General features: G+C 32.3%; 3 protein-coding genes across 4 annotated transcripts; all 3 read left to right on the top strand.

Moving 5' to 3' along the window:
* Positions 1-59: 59 nt before the first annotated feature.
* Positions 60-17401, top strand: NGR-B2 (neuropeptide receptor B2; the record flags this gene model as incomplete). Its single annotated transcript, XM_013306420.1, has 13 exons — positions 60-165; positions 8161-8271; positions 8505-8659; positions 9720-9823; positions 10099-10261; positions 11029-11258; positions 11833-11902; positions 13108-13193; positions 13429-13612; positions 14882-14979; positions 15230-15349; positions 15546-15668; positions 15938-17401. Coding segments are annotated over 12 exons (1542 nt in total), but the record flags the coding sequence as incomplete, so codon positions are not given.
* LOC106113864 (TPPP family protein CG45057-like) lies at positions 4799-6077 on the top strand. The gene is made up of 3 exons (XM_013306906.1): positions 4799-5232; positions 5330-5670; positions 5865-6077. Exons 2-3 carry the CDS (start codon positions 5486-5488, stop codon positions 6052-6054), a joined length of 375 nt encoding a protein of 124 aa, XP_013162360.1. The 5' UTR covers positions 4799-5232; positions 5330-5485; the 3' UTR covers positions 6055-6077.
* Positions 6337-7413, top strand: LOC106113863 (TPPP family protein CG45057-like). 2 transcript variants are annotated; one of them, XM_013306905.1, is made up of 3 exons: positions 6337-6583; positions 6666-6867; positions 7168-7413. In XM_013306905.1, exons 2-3 carry the CDS (start codon positions 6683-6685, stop codon positions 7355-7357), a joined length of 375 nt encoding a protein of 124 aa, XP_013162359.1. In that variant the 5' UTR covers positions 6337-6583; positions 6666-6682; the 3' UTR covers positions 7358-7413. The 2 variants fall into 2 exon arrangements, with proteins under 2 accessions (XP_013162359.1, XP_013162358.1); XM_013306904.1 differs by having other exon boundaries at positions 6657-6867.
* Positions 17402-18845: the final 1444 nt, after the last annotated feature.

The following is an 18845-nucleotide window of genomic DNA, read 5'->3' as shown; positions in this document are numbered from 1 at the left end:
TGTGGGGCGTACTTACGATACCATTTTTTTGTTACAGTTTCACACTTGCTTCATTCTAATCCGGCAAGACGGGCGCAAAACTGTCGGCGTCAGAGGAACAAGATGAATTGCTACGGCTCAAACGGGCCTGCGTCCAGAAGTTTGCGGACTTTGCCTACAAGGCGGGTGAGGAATTGGCATTATATTAATTAGTAAACAGCAGCTACATGCTTTTCAGTTGAGAGGCACTAAATGTTAATTGGCAGCATATACCTAAAGACTGATGGCTTGACCACTTGTCAGATATTAAAGCCTTAGGAGAAACGATTAAAATAATAGAAAACAACCAAGCTACGTCTCTTACTTATTAGCATACGATGAAAATCATACCTTCTACTCACTTATTTCACACCATTCAGTCGAAATAATGGATGTCAAGCGCAAATATGTACCACGGAAAGTAACCCCTTTAGTAGTACTTGGAAAAAATAGCAACTATTGTTGCGTTTTATTGGCTTAGCTTCAGTAATAAATAGAAAGAAAAATTACTTATTGTAATCCCTAATTATTTGTATAACAAGAAATTATACATATTTAGTAATAGCAACACCGGAACACCAATTAATTAGAGGTTCCAATTACAAGGTAAGTCAAACGATACCTTTACCTAAATGAACAATTACTTGTACTGTAATATAGTAATAATTTATTTTCTATTATAATTAAATATATTTTAACAGTGGTAGAGCCCGCTTTAACATCTTCGCACGAATTGTCCCGGCTCGCCCGGTGAAATACCACGACCACACAGAAGACAGCCGTCAAGTGGAAGCAATTCCGCGTTTCGTCAGAAGAGTGTGCGTCCCGGAGGCCTAATTTAGTCCTCTTTCCCTTCCCATCCTGTTTCTTATAAGGAAAGGATGGGTAGTGGAAGTGAACTCTCCGGATGATAGGATACACGGAAAGGGAAAATGTTTTCTTTATGTGCATCCTCTCCTCCGTCGGTTAAAGGTAGAGGCAACGCATATGTCTATGGGCAACGGTCCCATCGCTATTTCAGCGCTTTCAGGTGGCCGCCGGCTCGTTTGCTACCTTATGATAAAAAAATTACTATCACTATCAATGTAAAAAAGCGAACGCACTAACATACAAAACTATATGTTACTATTAGCATTTTATTTAGATTATTTTTAACTAACTTCGTAACGTAACTTTCTAAGTAAATAAAAATTTGCCTATGGGTCGATATAGGTTCCTGAAAATCCCAAACAATCCCCTTTAAGGTTTGTCTAAAAATCTTAAACGGGATTTTGTTAGTGAATTTTTTTTTAATATCATGTTGATTAATTAGCATTTGATCGTTATTTTGGCATAGCAACATATGTTGGGTTCATCTACTTTTATAAAAAGTAGATGAACCCAACATCATATACTATAAAAAGATTAGAAAAAATATGTCTAGTAATGTATACGTGCATAAAAAATATTTATGTTAGATTACCGATGACGCAGAAATATTATAAATAGAACAGAGAAAATCTCAAAAATGTGTACTACTTTATAAACATGAATAGATTTCGTTACATTGTTTAAAACACAGAGGTACAATATTGTCTAGATCTGAATGTGAATCATAACAGAACATACATTTAATACGATTGATTTTTTACATACATTTCGATATGACACTAACTAAATTTATATGAATAAAAAAATAAACTAATGACCGCTCGTATAGTTTTAAGGTATTCCCTGCGCCCTTTGCGAGATTTTTGTGGCGTCACCTTTTTTTTATTTTGTCGGGGGAAATCTTCCAAGGGCACCTTAGGTGACAAAGCAGGCCTCGCAATGCACGACTCAGGCGCCTGCGACGCCCCCTTATGCTCGGCGCCCTGGGCGGTCGCCCCATTTAGTACTACCCTAACACCGCTACTGTAAGTTCTGGAATCACAATATTGGATCTTAAGATGAATTATGTCATTTACAACAAAACTGCAAGTCCTATGTTCCCTTCCAAATCCTCACAAAAAGCGATGAAAATATATTTTAGTACTTGTACATATATAAAGGTGTGTGGGCAGTTGCGACCCTTAGACATATAAGCAGCTTGTGATATTCTATTTGAGTAAAATATTTTAAAAGAACATAAAGTTGTCTATAAAAGTCTTTGTAACATAAAGACTTTTAGAGTAAAAATAAGTACCTTATTATTATATAACTAAGTACTTAGCTTTTAAAATAGATCAAAAACATTCATTCTATTCCTTAAATTGAATTATTTAATATACTGATTACAAAGCTTTATTATGTTACGAATATATTGCTTCGAAGTAAAACTTGACAGAAATAGTGTCTCGTGTTTTCTTATAAGTAAAAATCAATGTTTGAATGAAGTCAAAGACGATGGTTCAGGGGTTCGATTTCAGCCGTATACCAATGTGTTTTTGGTTTTTCGATTTACGAATCCGAATTTGTAGGTCATCGAAATAACGCAACCTGCACATATCTGTGAAGAAATTCAATGATATTTGTGTTGCGAAGTTAACTATGGCCAACTCACCCCTATTTTAGAGTAGGCTATGTACCCCTCAGTGGGGACGTATAGTGAGCTGATGATAAAGACGATGACGGGTAAAATATTTAATAATTAATTTAAACTGTATAATTGTTATTAATTGAACTAATATGAATTTGCATTTCTATGATTTTTATGTGAAATTACAGATTGCATAACTTTGTATTCGTAAAAGCACTCACAACATTCTTGAGCGAAACGTTCATAACCACGTGACAAATTATTCGACACATTATTTTAAATACACTTGCAACAAAATACGTCTCTTGAGAAGTTGAATTAAAAGAAAACTGTTAAAACAAATGCAGTTTAGAGTGAGTTTTCACTATTACATAGAACCTGTAGCAAAAATGTTGCTATCTCTGTTAATCTCTTTAAAAAAACAGAGATGACAAGAACTTTGTTGTGACGGTTAAAATTCACTGTCACCGCGATATATCCACCAAGAATAGTTACTAAAGATAAAGAATAAAAAGTTGAAAACTTGTATTACCGACCTCTCTCTAAAATGGATCATGATTTTCGATTTCTATTTTCTTTATATTCAGTTCGCTTTTTATACTAAAAGTATAGGATTAATTAAAATACCACTTATTAGTATAAATAAATAGTAAACATTAGTATAAATAGTTTGAGATCGATTATCGAATGCAGCCGTAACTTGTTGTCGAAGGAATCTTTAGCATTTTAACAGTGGTAGAGCCCGCTTTAACATCTTCGCACACGTGAAAAACCACGACCACACAGAAGACAGGCGTGAAGTGGAAGCAATTCCGCGTTTCGCCCGTTTGCGTCCCAGAGGCTTAATTGAGTCCCTTCCCTTCCCACCCATTTTCTAATAAGGAAAGGATGGGAAGTGAAAGTGGACTTTCCGGATGAGAGGATGCATGGGAAGAGAAAATATTTTATTTCTGTGCATCCTCTCCTCCGTCGATTAAAGGTAGGCAACGCATATGCAATTGCGTTGCCCATAGACATCTATGGGCAACGGTCACTTCGCTATTTCAGGCCGCTCGCTCGTTTGCCACCATATAATATAAAAAAAAATCATTATAATAAAATGATACGACAAAAGTGTGTTTCCCCGTAAAATTTGAGGATAAGAATCGCGGAATGGTGTGTAAGGCTTATTATGATAATATGATATTTTATTTTCCGAGTGGACGGCATCCATTTGTAAATCAAAAGAGCTTCGAGTCTTATTGAATGAGGTAATTTTAACTTTGAATAACATAAACTTATATATGTAAATTCAATAATTGATAGATTCTATTATAAATTTAAAATAATATACATGTCATTAAGAGCAAAGCGTAGACGTAGTTGTTTGAATGTGAAGCGAAACGTATGCCAAAAACTCGCTAAATGAAAATAGCTGTCCAGTAATTATATCGGTAATCGATAATCTTATCTTATATATAAAATTCTCGTGTCCTTGCTTGCTCCTGGCTTGACCGATTCTCATGAAATTTTGTGAGCATATTAAATAGGTCTGATCGGCTACTATCTATTTTTTAATACCACGCGGACAGAGTCGCGGGCTACAGCTAGTAAGATATAGAATTTAAAAACGCATATAATATTATACTCCAGCAAACACAGTATTCCATTTGGCAAACATCTTTCCCAATTTGTATACATCTACGTATCTACTTCTAGCTCGCGTAGTAATTTTTTTATTACCATTAAATATAATTTATATCTCAATGATATATTTGATGAGATAAAAATAAATATGCGTTCTAATAAATTACGCAACGTATTATTTATACAAGTATCGTAAACCTATAAGTACAAGAGCTAAATTTGTAACACTCAAACTGCTGCGGACATGTTTTAGTTCAAACATCGACGTTGTAAAAATCAATAATCAAAAGACAAAATCGCGTCAATAAGTACATACTTACCTATCGTAATTTACGAGATCACGTTGAACTATTAGCTGTTATAGTTTTTGATAAGTAAGCAGAGAGATCAGGGTTTGATTTTTAATCTTTTTATTGAACATAATTTTATTTTGTTGACGATGTTTCCTACTCTCTAAGAGATGGCGCTGTTGTGAAACCTCCTTAAACTGCATCTCGGTTGTAAGAATCGTGTCTCGCAATATAAACTTTTTTGCGGTATATGTAAAAAGTTTTCACGTTTTGCTAGTTGCCTGTAAGTTTTTGACTATTTTTTTTCTTTCTTATCTCATTTTAATTTGTTAATTTGGTTGCCGCTAATAATCGTCGTTGGAATAAATTGTAGTTGCCAATGTTTTTTTATTTATGACTTTATGAGTCGAGTCTTGTTCGTTTGATATTGAACCAGAGATTTTATAAAGCACTTTTCATTTAAATATTTTGTTATATCACAAAATGTTTTAGTGATAAAATAGATCACGGACACAAAAAAAAAAGTTATAGTCAAACAAAGAAGTCGATGGCGCTCGAAAGAAGCGCTGTTATTGCGATCGGTTCTGTCTCAATATTTAAAAAACCTTAAACATACAAAATGACATAAAAAATAAAATGACATGACATCTGCAGTATAAAGCTATGATGTTGTGAGATTTTTCGACGTTGACTGGGGGTCGCTAGTGAGTTGTCATAATTTAGTTTAACTTTGCTTACCGGTTTAGTTATAATATATAATCTTTTCTATATAAATTCGAAGAAACGATTTCTTTTTTCTGAGTAGGCATTTGTTTTTGTTGGCATCTATGAGACACCTTTGATTGTGACAAATAAAAATAGTATTACATGTTATTTTAATTGAAATAAATCATTGCAGAGCTATACGCAAGATTTATAAAAGAAATAAGGTCTAGTTCAAGTTCGTTTTGAAAACTACAAAAGTCTGGATCTTTCCTAATCTGTCTCATTTGATATTGAATCAATTTATTCATATTATTTTATGGATTTATTGCTTTCCACTGTGATTTGAACTATGGGTGAGGAAGAAGCGGCGACTCTTGAGGGTCAGTTCTACGAATTCTCGCGTTTGTTCGATAACAAAAGAGATGGTACCACCATCACGCTGTATAGGTTCGACTATTGGTTGAGACAGACGAAACTGCTGGATGATCGGAAAGTCACTATGACTGATACAGGAATTTTATTTAATAAGTTTAAGTAAGTGTATTGAACAATGTTTGTTGAATAACCTAAGGAGGGTTAAGAAAAGGTCAATTTCCTATTATCCTTTTCATTGTCATCTTGATGAAATGTCTTTTTTTATATGGGAAGGTGTAAAGGCGTAAAGTCGAAGTTGAATTTCAAAATTTAATAATTTGTTTAAATAAATGTTGAATGTTAATATTTTGCAGTAAAACAGAATTGAACTGGGATGAATGGATGGAGTTTCTCGAAGATCTGTGTGAACTGAAGGAAATGGACTTGGAAAAAACTAAAGAAACTTTAACTAATTGTGGACTTCCAGGGCAAACTCCGGTTAATGTGCCTCAATATAGAGACTTCTTCTTAACATATAAACCAAAGGAAAAAATGATATTTTAAGTTAAAACTATAGGATATTTTAATTAAGAATTATAAGTAAAACTATATATTAATTTTATTTGTCTTATTTAATAAACTATTGCATTACTATTTTCTACTCTATTATTTTATTTTATTCAATACGGACTTTTATATCTTGTTTGCTGAGACTGTATATTTATGGCAGGCCCTGGTAGGGCGACAAGAATTTTCAATAACGTATTTTATTTATTCTTTTATTAATGTCTATCATGTAAAAAAGAAATTTGCATTCTTACGAAATATTACATATGTTTTATACTACACCTATTTACTTTGTTATATCTGCGCTTGTAAGTGATCGTTTCCATTAGGTATCTGTTTTTTGGTAACTATGCGACGCTTATGACTGTGACATAAAGACATAAAATTACTCAAAAACCATTCACTTCATTTAATTTATCTTCAATATTTTTACACAGCTGTTAACTATTACACAGTTTTATACCTACCAAAGCCACCAGTTCATATTCATTTTGAAGAAATTCGAAATCTTTCTACGTCTCATTTGGTATTGGAACAATTTGTTTATATTACATTTTTAATACATTCCACATTGTAGGTACCTAAAATTCATTTTGAAGTTTTGTCAGATTCCGAAACATAATTTATGGGTGAAGAGGAAGCGGCGACTCTTGAGGGTCAGTTCTACGAATTCTCGAAACTGTTAGACAATAAAAGAGATGGTACCACAATTACTCTATACAGATTCGATTACTGGTTGAGACAGACGAAAATACTAGACGATCGAAAAGTTACTATGACTGATACTGGAATAGCATTTAATAAGTTCAAGTAAGTGTTTTGAACAATATTTGCTCATTAGCTAGAGGAGAGGCTAACTTGAAAAATTACATTTCCTTTCTACACCACTCGTCTCTTTGATAATCAATACATCCTCGAGGAAAAGGTGGATTGAGTAAGAGGTCCAGAACTGCCTCTAGCTCTTCAAATATGGGACTGAGCACAAAATACTCTACTCTCACATGTCTTCTGTGAGGTCGTGGTTTTAATCCAATTGAAAGCAGTCAACACACAAATATTGCAATATGTCACTGTTAGTTCTCAATATTTTTAAATTTATCATATTTGCAGCAAAACAGAGTTGAACTGGGATGAATTTTTGGAATTCCTCGAAGATTTGTGTGAACTGAAAGATATGGACCTTGAAAAAACCAAGGAAACTCTCACTAACTGCGGACTTCCGGGACAATTACCAGTCGCTGTTCCTCAATTTAGAGACTACTTTTTAACATATAAACCAAAAGAAAAATCGGCTTATTAAAATAGTTAACCATTCCTTGGCTTAGACAAAACAAGAGTTTTAGATTTATAGATATACTTGAATTATAGATATATTTAATTATAATTTAATATTTTAATTTAGAAATAAAATGTATTAATTAATTCATTTCTTTTATTTATTATTCAATTCCCAATCCTCCATTAGTTGATTTTATTCCGATGGAGAGTTTACATTGTTGTTTGCTGAGATGATGCGATGCATTAACGCGTCGATGGAGTGGTAACGAAAATATCAATAGTATACAAAAATGTGTATATTTTGTTTAGAATTATCTTTACTTCAACTACCTGGCTTTGCAACATTTTATCATTTTTTTTGTTTGAAAAGATACGGTCTTAAAGCTTACAGTAATACGTAATCATTCACAACGTTATTTGAGTGCCTCTTGATAGCATCAAGAGTACAAATAAGAAAATGTTTCGTACTTTATTATTTTAACGAGAAAAGCAGCTTATGAATAATCAATAGCGTTTCACCGTCGGAGCGGCAATTGGCTGGTACAAGATAAAAATATTAAAATGTTATGTTTTAGACCTGTATTGTTTTAAACCAAACAATATTGTTGGCTTATTCATGTTATCAATGAATTACATTGAGCTATACTCAGAGTAACGACAAACACAACAATGTGCTGCGTTAGTTGCCGCACAAATCGTTACCTCATAAGATTTGCAACTAAACAAATAGCAATACGCGACCGCTTTTACTACCAATAGTGAAGATGCCAATAAAAATGGGAACAACTTCTGTAGAAAAGTTAAATGATTATATGATAATTTCAGAAACGACGTACTGCAATGCAACGCACGACACGTTCTTGTGCTGGCCGCCGACGCCTGCGGGTGAAATCGCCTCACAAAACTGCCCACCAGCAAGACTTAGCGACACATCACGTTAGTATAATATAATTCTACGTAGCAATAATATTTCCTTAGCATGTTTAAAGAAATTTTCCACAAACTGTTCATCGGATAGGTACTTAATTATTTTTACTATTGGTGCGAGAAGTATGGTCTTTGGCTGTTCGAGTCTGTTCGTCGAATCATAGTAGAATACGACAATTAAAATAATGTTCGTCTTTTAGTCAAAAGTATGCGATGTTTTAACCTTGACTTATTTGTTTCAGGTCTTGCATTTCGTCGGTGCGGTGATTCCGGCCTTTGGCTAGGTCGACGGCCGAACGAAAGCAGCGTCATCGGATGGACAAACTACACGCCTTGTTTTCCGCCAGAAGTTCAGACGCTCCTAGTTAAAGTTTACGATGACGAGAAGGAAGCACAGGTAAGCAGTTACATTTTTATATAAATACATTTTATTGGTTGAAGACAAAATAGGCTCAATCAGGATATCTAGTAAATCAAAAACATTTTTAAATTATCGTTTAAAGTTTTAACACAATAAGAAGCCTTTAGATTTATTTTTCTTTTAATGTAATTATTTAAATACATAATTTTGTTTTAGGACACAAGTTAGTTTGACTCTGGTTTTCAGAAATATATGAATGTAATTTATTTATATAAATAGCTTTAGAATAAATTTATATTGAACATCTTGCATCTTCGGTTCAACGCATCTTGTATTTATCGAGTTATATTTAACTCTCTAATGGCCGTGTGTAAATTGCTTTGAGACTTTTGGAAACTAGTAATTGCGCAGTGGAAATGAAGATACAGCTTTGCTGAACTTATCGCTTCAAAGGCAACTGCACGAAATAATCATATTCATATTATAAATGGGATAGTGTACACTATTACTGATTATGGGCAGGAGTCGCCTCGCTATTACGGCGAATTCATTTGCCCGCTTGTTCGTTTGTCACCTTACAATATTTAAAAAGAAACCTGTTAAATTAGCGATTATAGCGACCAGTACGAAATCTAATACACTGCAAATTAATTACAAAATTTAACTAAAGAATCAAAGCTTTGTTTAACAAAAATCAATTTATTAATACCTAAAAATCTTTAACCATAATTGACATCGTTGACCTCAAAGAATTAGAGCTTAAAATATTTTAAGCTCTAATTCTTTGAGGTCAGGTAATTATGGGTTAATGGAATTCCCGTTGATCGCAAAAAATACGCCATTTTTCTTAGGGTTAAATAAATGACATTGTTTAATTTATGATCGGAATAATCCTTGTTAACCCTTAGATATTCTACCAATTTAATAACAAATAAATGTACATTCAAACTTTATGTCAGCTCGCCTCGTCTAAAACATTACGAATACATTGTATAAATCGGCGGGATGGGTAAAAGGTACTTTCAAAGAAATGTGCTAGCAGCTCTAAAATGAGTCGCTAGAAAGTTTGAATCTTATAATATAATACTTGTTTCAGTTAAAATTCGAGATTGCTCAGCGGACGAGGTACATGGAGATAGTGGGGTTTAGCATTTCAATGTTGGCTTTGATCATATCTTTGATCATATTCTCCTACTACAGGTAAATGTGTTTACAATATACAATATTACAAAATAAATAAACGATTGCATATTCCAAGCACAATGCGAATACAATAAACTACGCGAACAATTTATTTTAAGGGGGATATATGCGAAATGTTTGGAAAAATTCGCTAGCGATTTTTTTTTCTTAAATAAAGCTTGCTTATGTTAACACGCACCATGCTACGAATATTCTTATGATAAAGAACTCGGCAGGTGACTGTGGCATATAAAGTGTTATAACATTTGAATAGTATTTTTTATTTGTTTTAGGTCTTTACGTAACAATAGAACTAGAATCCACAAAAGTCTGTTCTGCGCGATGTTGGTGCAAGTCATAATAAGGTTGACGGTGTACATCGATCAGGCACTCATCAGGAGTCGACAGGACCACTTAATCAACGAGAACTTCACTCTTAAAGGGATAGATAATATGGTAAAAACATTCCCAAAAGGCGTAGTAGAAATATCCATTTGCACTTATTTCTCCGCTTTTTTTATTATTAATGTCAATGCTTCCCTTTTCTACTGTTTATAGTAAGATATATATTAAAATGTAGCAATAATTTACTATGCAATATATACTTTATGAGAAAAACTTACCTTACATTTTATTCACGTCTATATAAAAGATCAATTAAGTATTTTGTCGTTCATGATTCATTGACCTCACGAATTAAAGGTCAGTACAAACATATTTTAAGAACACTCCTATTTTTAAAGGCACTTTAAAATCCTTGAAATTATAAGCCTGGCCACAACGCAATTCTTTATCCGACGAAAGCTTGCTAAATTTCTGACACTGCATCTAACTGAACATTTCAGTTTACTTCTATTATATTAATAATAATTATAACTAAATATACTAAAGAGCGATGAAATATGCGATTTAAAACACCTTGTTATTTGTGAAATTGTGTTTTAAAAACCAGCCTGCGCGACTACAATTTGCTTATGCGAAATGTTAAATCCATATTATTTTTGTTTATTTAAATGCTCCAACTATGTTATACAAAAAGTTGTTATTAACTAAATATGTCTAACTAATAATATAAATGCGAAAGTTTAGATGTTTGTTACAATGTTTAAATTTGGAACAGAGATTGATTATAGTTTGGAATAGCTCATTTATTTTTTCATTCCACGTAGACGAAGCCGCGGGCGTCTAATGATACAAAAATTTGATAATGCGTTCTTTTTCAGCCGTATCTTTGCGAATCTTCATACGTGCTATTGGAATATGCTATAACGGTGATGTTCATGTGGATGTTTATCGAAGGCCTATACTTACACAACGTGGTGACAGCGAACGCACTCAGGGAGAAAATATCCTACCTTTTGTACTACGCCACGGGATGGGGGGTGCCTTTTGTGGTCACCGCGATCTGGGCCACCATGACCTCTTTGCACTACCAACGGGAGAGATTTAAGACGTAAGTGTTTAATAAAAACAAACTCTAGTCGACAAGAATTTTAGTTTTATTGAATAATCGTTTGCGCTTTTTTCGATATTATCTTACATATAAAATTCTCGTGTCACAATTTTCGTTCCCATACTTCTCCGAAACGGCTTGACCGATTCTCATGAAATTTTGTGAGCATATTGAGTAGGTCTGAGAATCGGCCAACATCTATTTTTAATCCCACGCGGACGGAGTCGCGGGCGACAGGTAGTATCGGTCTAAGTGTGTTAGAACTCTTTACTTTCTTGAAATGTTACTTACAATTCTTTGAAGTATATGACAGACTGCTATAGTAGGTTAAAAACATTGAGTAAATACACATCACAATCTCATTTAAAAGAGATACAAAGCAGTCTGGTGTATTTTATTTATTCCCATAATATACAGTAAAGCAACGTATCCGGTCATACTCATCAAAATGTCGTAAAAATCTAAACAAAGTCGGCGTCAATCGGCAGGCAATAGTTCAGACCGCAGGCCGGCAGTGCGGCGTATTTAGAGTGGCGTGATTCAACTCTCAGAGCGATATGTTTATATTTCCCAGGTGTTGGTATGGATACAATTTCAGCCCACTCTACTGGATCGTGCAAGGACCCCGGCTGGCCGTCATATTGGTAAGCTAATGTTTATAACTATGGGTGTTTTCTGTCTGAATTGTATTGAATCATATTATCGTCCCTCGCATTGTCTTTGGAAGAAACAGAGATAACAATATGTCCATACAAGTATCATGACAGTAGAATTACAGTAATTTGGATTGGTTGGAAAACACACAAATTAATCAAAGCCTATGACCTCCCAGAGACAAATACGATATCATGATTAAAATAACTGAAAACGACAAGTATATACCATAAACAATGGACTTAAAGCTATGTGTCTAAAACCACCGGAACTCTTTATCTGTTGTCGCCAACAGCGAACCGGATTAGTGTACACGACAATACACATTAAGCTGTTGTTATTTCAAAGGCACTCTTCAATGAAAAGAGTTACATCTCTTAGGATATCCCATAAGAGATGTAACCCTTTTCTTCAGATAGGTCGATTCTCATATGTTTAAAAACATTACTAAATTCAAATTAACTTTATGTAAAGTTGAAAACGGGTTGCTGAATGTGCGTTTACACACGTGTTTAAAAGCTCTTGATAAACGATGGAAGTTTTCCAATACATACGCTAAATCTGTTTGTTGTAATTTATTCGTAGCGTTATATTAACATAAATAATTGTATTTATAACAAGTAATAAATAACGCAAGTACATAGTACTCATTGAGTTATGGTTTAAAATCAATTATTGAATCTTTTCTTTTTTCTAACATTGATAAAGATACCTCCAGCTCTTCTTATATGGAACATTTATAAAACAGATCGTACGAAAATCTCTGTATTTGTATTTAACCATAGATGTTTAAAGTTCGACCTATTTTTTTATTTTATTTTTTAATATCGATTTAATTTATATGATTCATATATATTTATTTTATTGCATTAAAGTTAGTTTACTCTATCGTCTGGTCGTCAGATGTTTTTATTTATGCTGAATTAATTAATTAGTATCACGTGTAGACGAGACAATGTGATCAAAATGATATAGGATCTTGGTTCATTAAAATATGCTAATTTTATATGGGCGGGTTAAGGTTATGTTATAAACGTACATTTTATAAGATGCGCCTATGCTTTAGGTATGTAAGTTGTAAAGTAAAAAATATTTTTGTAACTATTTTATTTTTATAAATTAAATTATTATGTATTAAAACCGATTCAGTATTTTTAAGGATTTCAAACACATCTTTGTCATTATTCAATTTCAGATCAACCTAGTGTTTCTTTTGAACATCATGCGAGTTCTAATCATCAAACTCCGTCAATCACAGAGTACAGAAATGGAGAAAGTGAGGTAATTACCATTTTTTTTATATAAAACAAATTGCATTTTCGATTATCCTATAAGTATTACGAACATAGATTTATTATGTCAGTAGAGTTAACCAAAATTATTAAATTTATTCCATAAAGACATCAATATTATTTTACTCAAACTATGTTTAATTCTGAATTGTTATGGTTATGTACAGACAAACAAAACTTAACCTAAGTAACGATAATTAAAATCTTATGTTTTTGTTTCTCAGGAAAGCGGTTCGAGCGGCACTTGTTCTTTTACCACTGCTGGGCATCACAAACATCTTGAACATGATAGAAACGCCCCCTGACAGCAGCGTTTGGAACTTTGGATTATGGAGCTACAGCACTCATTTCCTCCGATCATTCCAAGGCTTCTTTATCGCACTTATCTACTGCTTTATGAATGGAGAGGTCAGTAAAAATGCAACTTTTCAAATGTTGTTGCTGGCTGTTCTAGAGATCTATGCAACTCTATGCGCTACTCGTAATAGTTACAAGATTCTTTATCAAGCAAAATAATATTTAAAACGTTGAGATGAATATATAATTCTTCTTATCACATTGGATCATAACAATATGTGAATTATTGTCCAAGTCAAAAAACGCCAAACAAAAGTTCATCCTTTCAGTTTTAGTACTATTGAATTCACATCGAAAAAGGTCAGAATATTGACTGAAATCAATACTGCGAGAGCCGACCGAAATGTGTTTTAGACTACTCAAGCCATGGTAAACATACGCATCGATTACGTGACGTCATACTTGCCAGACAGATTCAATTGTATTAAGTATATTATAGTAAAAAAATCTACCTCCAATACAACATACTTGGTCAAGTTGTGCATTGTCCACATATTGATATTTATATTGTTTATTTATTCATAATGTTACCGTAACATACATTTTAAGCTTATTGTTGGAAGATATTAGAGAAACCGTTTTTTTATGTTTTAGTATATATGCAGCCTTTTGCATAAAACACGAATTTTCTTAAGTTTTGAATATAGCACGGAAAACCTTTGTTAAAACGAAAAAAAAAAATACCGGGCGTCGTTGAACACCTCGGTGTTCCCGCTGCTCGTTTGCCCCCTTCTGTTATAAAAAAAAATCCCACTCAATATTTTTCATAATATTTCTTACTCACATCCGGGACTATAGAGAAATAGAGACAGACCTAATATAGTCTTTCAAAAGTAATTTAAATATTTCTTTTATGTCAAATGCCTTTATTTTTTAATAAGACATGTCGTGAATGACCTTGGCTAGTCTTTTGTCTGCAGACCGCCGTTGTCATTATATTTGGGACAGAGCAGTGAGCTCTTGACTGAAGTGCCCTAACGGCGGCAACCTCTCACCTGAGCTCAACTTAGAATGCCCTCACTTATCTAGTTACAATCACTTGCAATACGATTTAAAACTTCTTCTTAATAAATGACGTTTAAATTATCTTAGTTCAGGAGATTAAAGGAGAAAATTTATTTGTATTTTGTTTCGTTTTAACAAAGGTTTTCCGTGCTATATTCAAAGTTTAAGAAAATTCGTGTTTTATGCAAAAGACTGCATATATACTAGAATATAAGAAACTGAAATGAATCGTGGCGTATCTTAAGTAGTCAAAATAAGTTCAAGCATATATAGAAACCATTCGTATTTTATTACTAAGATGAAATTTATTTAAAGGTTCGCACGGTGGTGAAGAAACATTACGATGATTATATGAGCATGCGAGGTCCCCGGCCTGCCCGAGTCTCCAGCTCTGTGGAAAGATCCCGTAAAGAGTAAGTAAGAAGCAGAAACCTTTATTGCCAATAAAAAAACCTTATTCCTTTAAGTACTAAAAGTAGCAAGAGTAGACCATATTATAGTTTTCCTGTAAATAGTTTAGTCTAAATGCGCCAACGTGGTTACTCGTTTTTGAGAAAAATGACTCTTTAAACTATCTAAGTAGCATATCCCTTCTATCAAAGAAATACAACTAAACCGGATACAGTTTGCTGTACTACAATAATTGCAATTATCAAATTACAGGAGTAAAATTGAGGGCGAAACTTCATCGTGGGTACAAATGAGAAAGTTGAAGTGGAAACGCTCATCCAAAGAAAACAAAGAGGTGTCAGTTACCGAAATGGGGCCAGAAATTAATCAAGAGTAAGTGTATGAAAATAATAAAAAAAACTTAATAAAGCCTATGCGTTCTTCCAGACCATGTTCTGCATGTATACCAAATTTCAGCGAGATCCATACAGCCGTTCTGGAGATAACTTCAAACAAACATCCATCCATCTATTCATCCAAACGTTCGCATTTATAATATTAATAACATTGGAATAACTACGTATTTCAGAAAGGAAAAGAAGAAAATTGAAGTTATTCCGGCCTCTCCGGAAAAATTGGAAACTGACGAAACTGTTGAAAACAATATTATAACAACAATAGCTGAAATCAACGCTACTGAATAAATTAACATGTAAGTTAAATAAATACCATTTATAAGTATACTAGCTGTCGCCCACGACACTGTCCACGCGAAATTAAAAAAAAAACTAATTAGTAGCATATGCGTTCTTCCGGATTATGTTCTATATGTATGCCAAATTTAATCGAGATTCGTTCAACCGTTCCGGAGATACCTTCAAACAAACATCCATCCATCTAAAAATTTGCATTTGTAATATTTGGAAGGTTTTTTATACATTTTCAATACGCGAACACTAACTTCTTATATATTTTTTTCAGGTTTCAACTGGCAAGATGTTACACATCATTTTCCATTAAATTTAATCATAATTATAAAATGTCTATGCGACTGCTTAAATTAATTTGCGTATATGTTGTAGACGGATTATAAGCCCTTTTATTATTTAGTTTAGTCATGTCATTTCTAACTTGGGTAGAATTTCAGCCCCGAGAGTGATGGCATAAATGACCTGACGACAAATAACAGCCAGGATCAGGTATGGATGTATGACCACACTGAGAGACACCTTATCATTACATGACCTTGAGTGCGGTAATAAAAGAACAAGAATACTCATCAAGAGACTTTCTGTTGTAACATTTTCATTTTACTTTACTTATTTTAATTATATTAAATTAAAATGCCGTTACTATTTATTTTACTTAGATAAATAATTTCATCATGATTCTACGCTATAAGGGAAACGTACGCTTTTGATGTATTCATATTGATGTTTTTAAATTTTATATAGGATATAAGATTTTAAATGTTTACTGTTTACTGATGTTTAATATTTACTATATGTCCTATGGATAAAAAATAGTATAATACACAATAGTTCAAATGGCCCAAAGCCGTCAAAAATCCCCTACAAAAATCAAACAGTGGAACTTCACTGTAGTCAATTGTTCAATCGATATTGATGTCCCTTTCATTCTCTTTGATAAAACAGAGATATACTACGATCAAGAATTTTCATAAATATCTCCAACACAATAGTAATAGCAGATGCGTTATGCCTGTTTCACTCGAGAGTAAAACAATGGGGCAGAAATTTTTTAACAACCAAGACAGTCAAACAACTATTCCACCATTAAACCCTTCTGACGAAAAGAGTTGCATCTTGTATGATGTAACTTTTTTCGTCGTATGAATGAACTTGGTTGTACCCAGATACATTATTAATATCAGTTTCTACTGTCGAAACACTCGTACAAAATAATGGTTGGCATAATGTTTTTGCCTGTGCATTCGGCAGTGGATATCCAAACTTCACACATATTTTTTAAGGTAAACTGAAAATTAGATAGGAAATACTCATTATTTACTAGACATAAGTATAGTATTATAGTTCAATAGAGTACAAAGCATTACCTCAATTTTTTTTATTTATTGGAACTTTTACTGTAACATCCTTTTCCACTAGCTTGATAATTCGCGTACCTGTGACGTAGCTCAGTGAAAAAAAGGTCTAATTGTGTTTTCTATCTCTATTAAAAAAAATTAAATTTATAAAATTTTTGTCACCTTATTGAGTTTTGGAAGATCGAAATAGTACTTAAGATTTTTGTGTCAGAGTTATATTTCTAGGTAATACAATGTCTGTATATTTTGATGATAATTATATTCAACAGCATAATAGGTTTTTGTCTTCTAAATCTATTTATTTAAATTACTCTTTTTTAACTCATGTGTGTCTATTTTTATCATGTTTATTGAATTATACCTGCAATTTATTTGTACTTCGATTATGTATTTCCTAAACATATATAATAAAGAATTAAATGTATATTAAGGTAAAATAACTTTTATGTCAATAAAAATATTAAACGTCTGTGTGTTTTATTTCAATTATAATGTTGATAATTTCTTACAGACAAATATCTTTTTAAATTTTTTTAAAAAATAAATAAATGAAAAAATTGTTTTGATTAAAAAAATGTATTTTACACTTATTTAAATACAGCATGAAACATTGGAATGAGTATCATCTTAATAAATAAAATTAACTTTTTTTGACGTTACATTTATTTTTTACATTTAAAAATAAATGCCACAAAATACATGCTTAAAAAATGGAATTTTCATTACGAAAGAAGTTTGAACATATTATAAAAATATACGTCTACCGACTGTAATTCCAAGATATGTTTTTTGTTTTAAAATGCCTAATTTCATGTACAAGATGGCGTAAAATAAGTTACATTTTCTTCTTTTACATGCACATAGTACCTGAGCTAAGAGTAAATATCATAATTATAATTTGATATTAACACGTTGAGCGTCACGTCAACCATCGATGGCTGACAGCGTGTAACACGAGAACTTTAAAATTTTACACTATTTTGCGTTAAAAATGTAAACTATTTTGTACTGCGATCGGAAACACCGGCCCTTTAATACCAGTGCGTATAAGCGGCGCTCGTGACCTGAACGGGATTATCTTAGAAATACGCGTGGCGCTCAACGTGTTAAAAGAAAACAATACAAAAAAAATCTTAAAAAAATATGCGTATTTATAGACATCAAAATTACCTACATTTGAAGGTTTTATAAAATTTTTATGAATTTCAAACTTTAAAATGATGAATTCCAATAATCTGTACAATAAAATAATTAAATTGAAAATCCAAAAAATAGTTGTATAAAATTGCTATACAATATAATAAAATTTTAAAAAATATAGTTGTTTTTTAATAACGTTGCATTTTATAAATTATTACTACCCAAAAAAATATGAATTCCAATTCAATACTATACAAAAGATTTAAAATTAAACAAAAATGGAAGACATAACTAACTCTTATACAAGTTTTGGTTTAATTAAAAATAAATTAAAAACTAACTTCATATTTTTAGTTTCTGTATAAATAAAAAATCCTAAATTAAGAAATATTGTTTAATCTATGGAAATAAGCTTATTGCTTATATTTAAAATTAAAAAAGAAACAAATCATCAGTAAAAATCTTCTAAATAAATGTAAATTACAACAGAAGTTACTATGATTTCTTACAAACTAACTTTAAAAATCAAAATAATCAGTCTGTACTCTGGTTTCGGAATGGTAACAAAACGATTAACTTATTTTAAACGTAGGTTTCCACTACCGAAACATATTTCTGTTGCAAAAAAAATCTACTCTTATACAGGTATACGGTAGTGAAAACGAACAGTAACAATATTTG

Source organism: Papilio xuthus, unplaced genomic scaffold, assembly GCF_000836235.2.
Source record: "Papilio xuthus unplaced genomic scaffold, Pxut_1.1 DF828177.1, whole genome shotgun sequence".
NCBI classification, from domain to species: domain Eukaryota; kingdom Metazoa; phylum Arthropoda; class Insecta; order Lepidoptera; family Papilionidae; genus Papilio; species Papilio xuthus.
The sequence above is the reverse complement of the archived record's forward strand: the minus strand, read 5'-3'. Positions and strand labels throughout refer to the sequence as shown.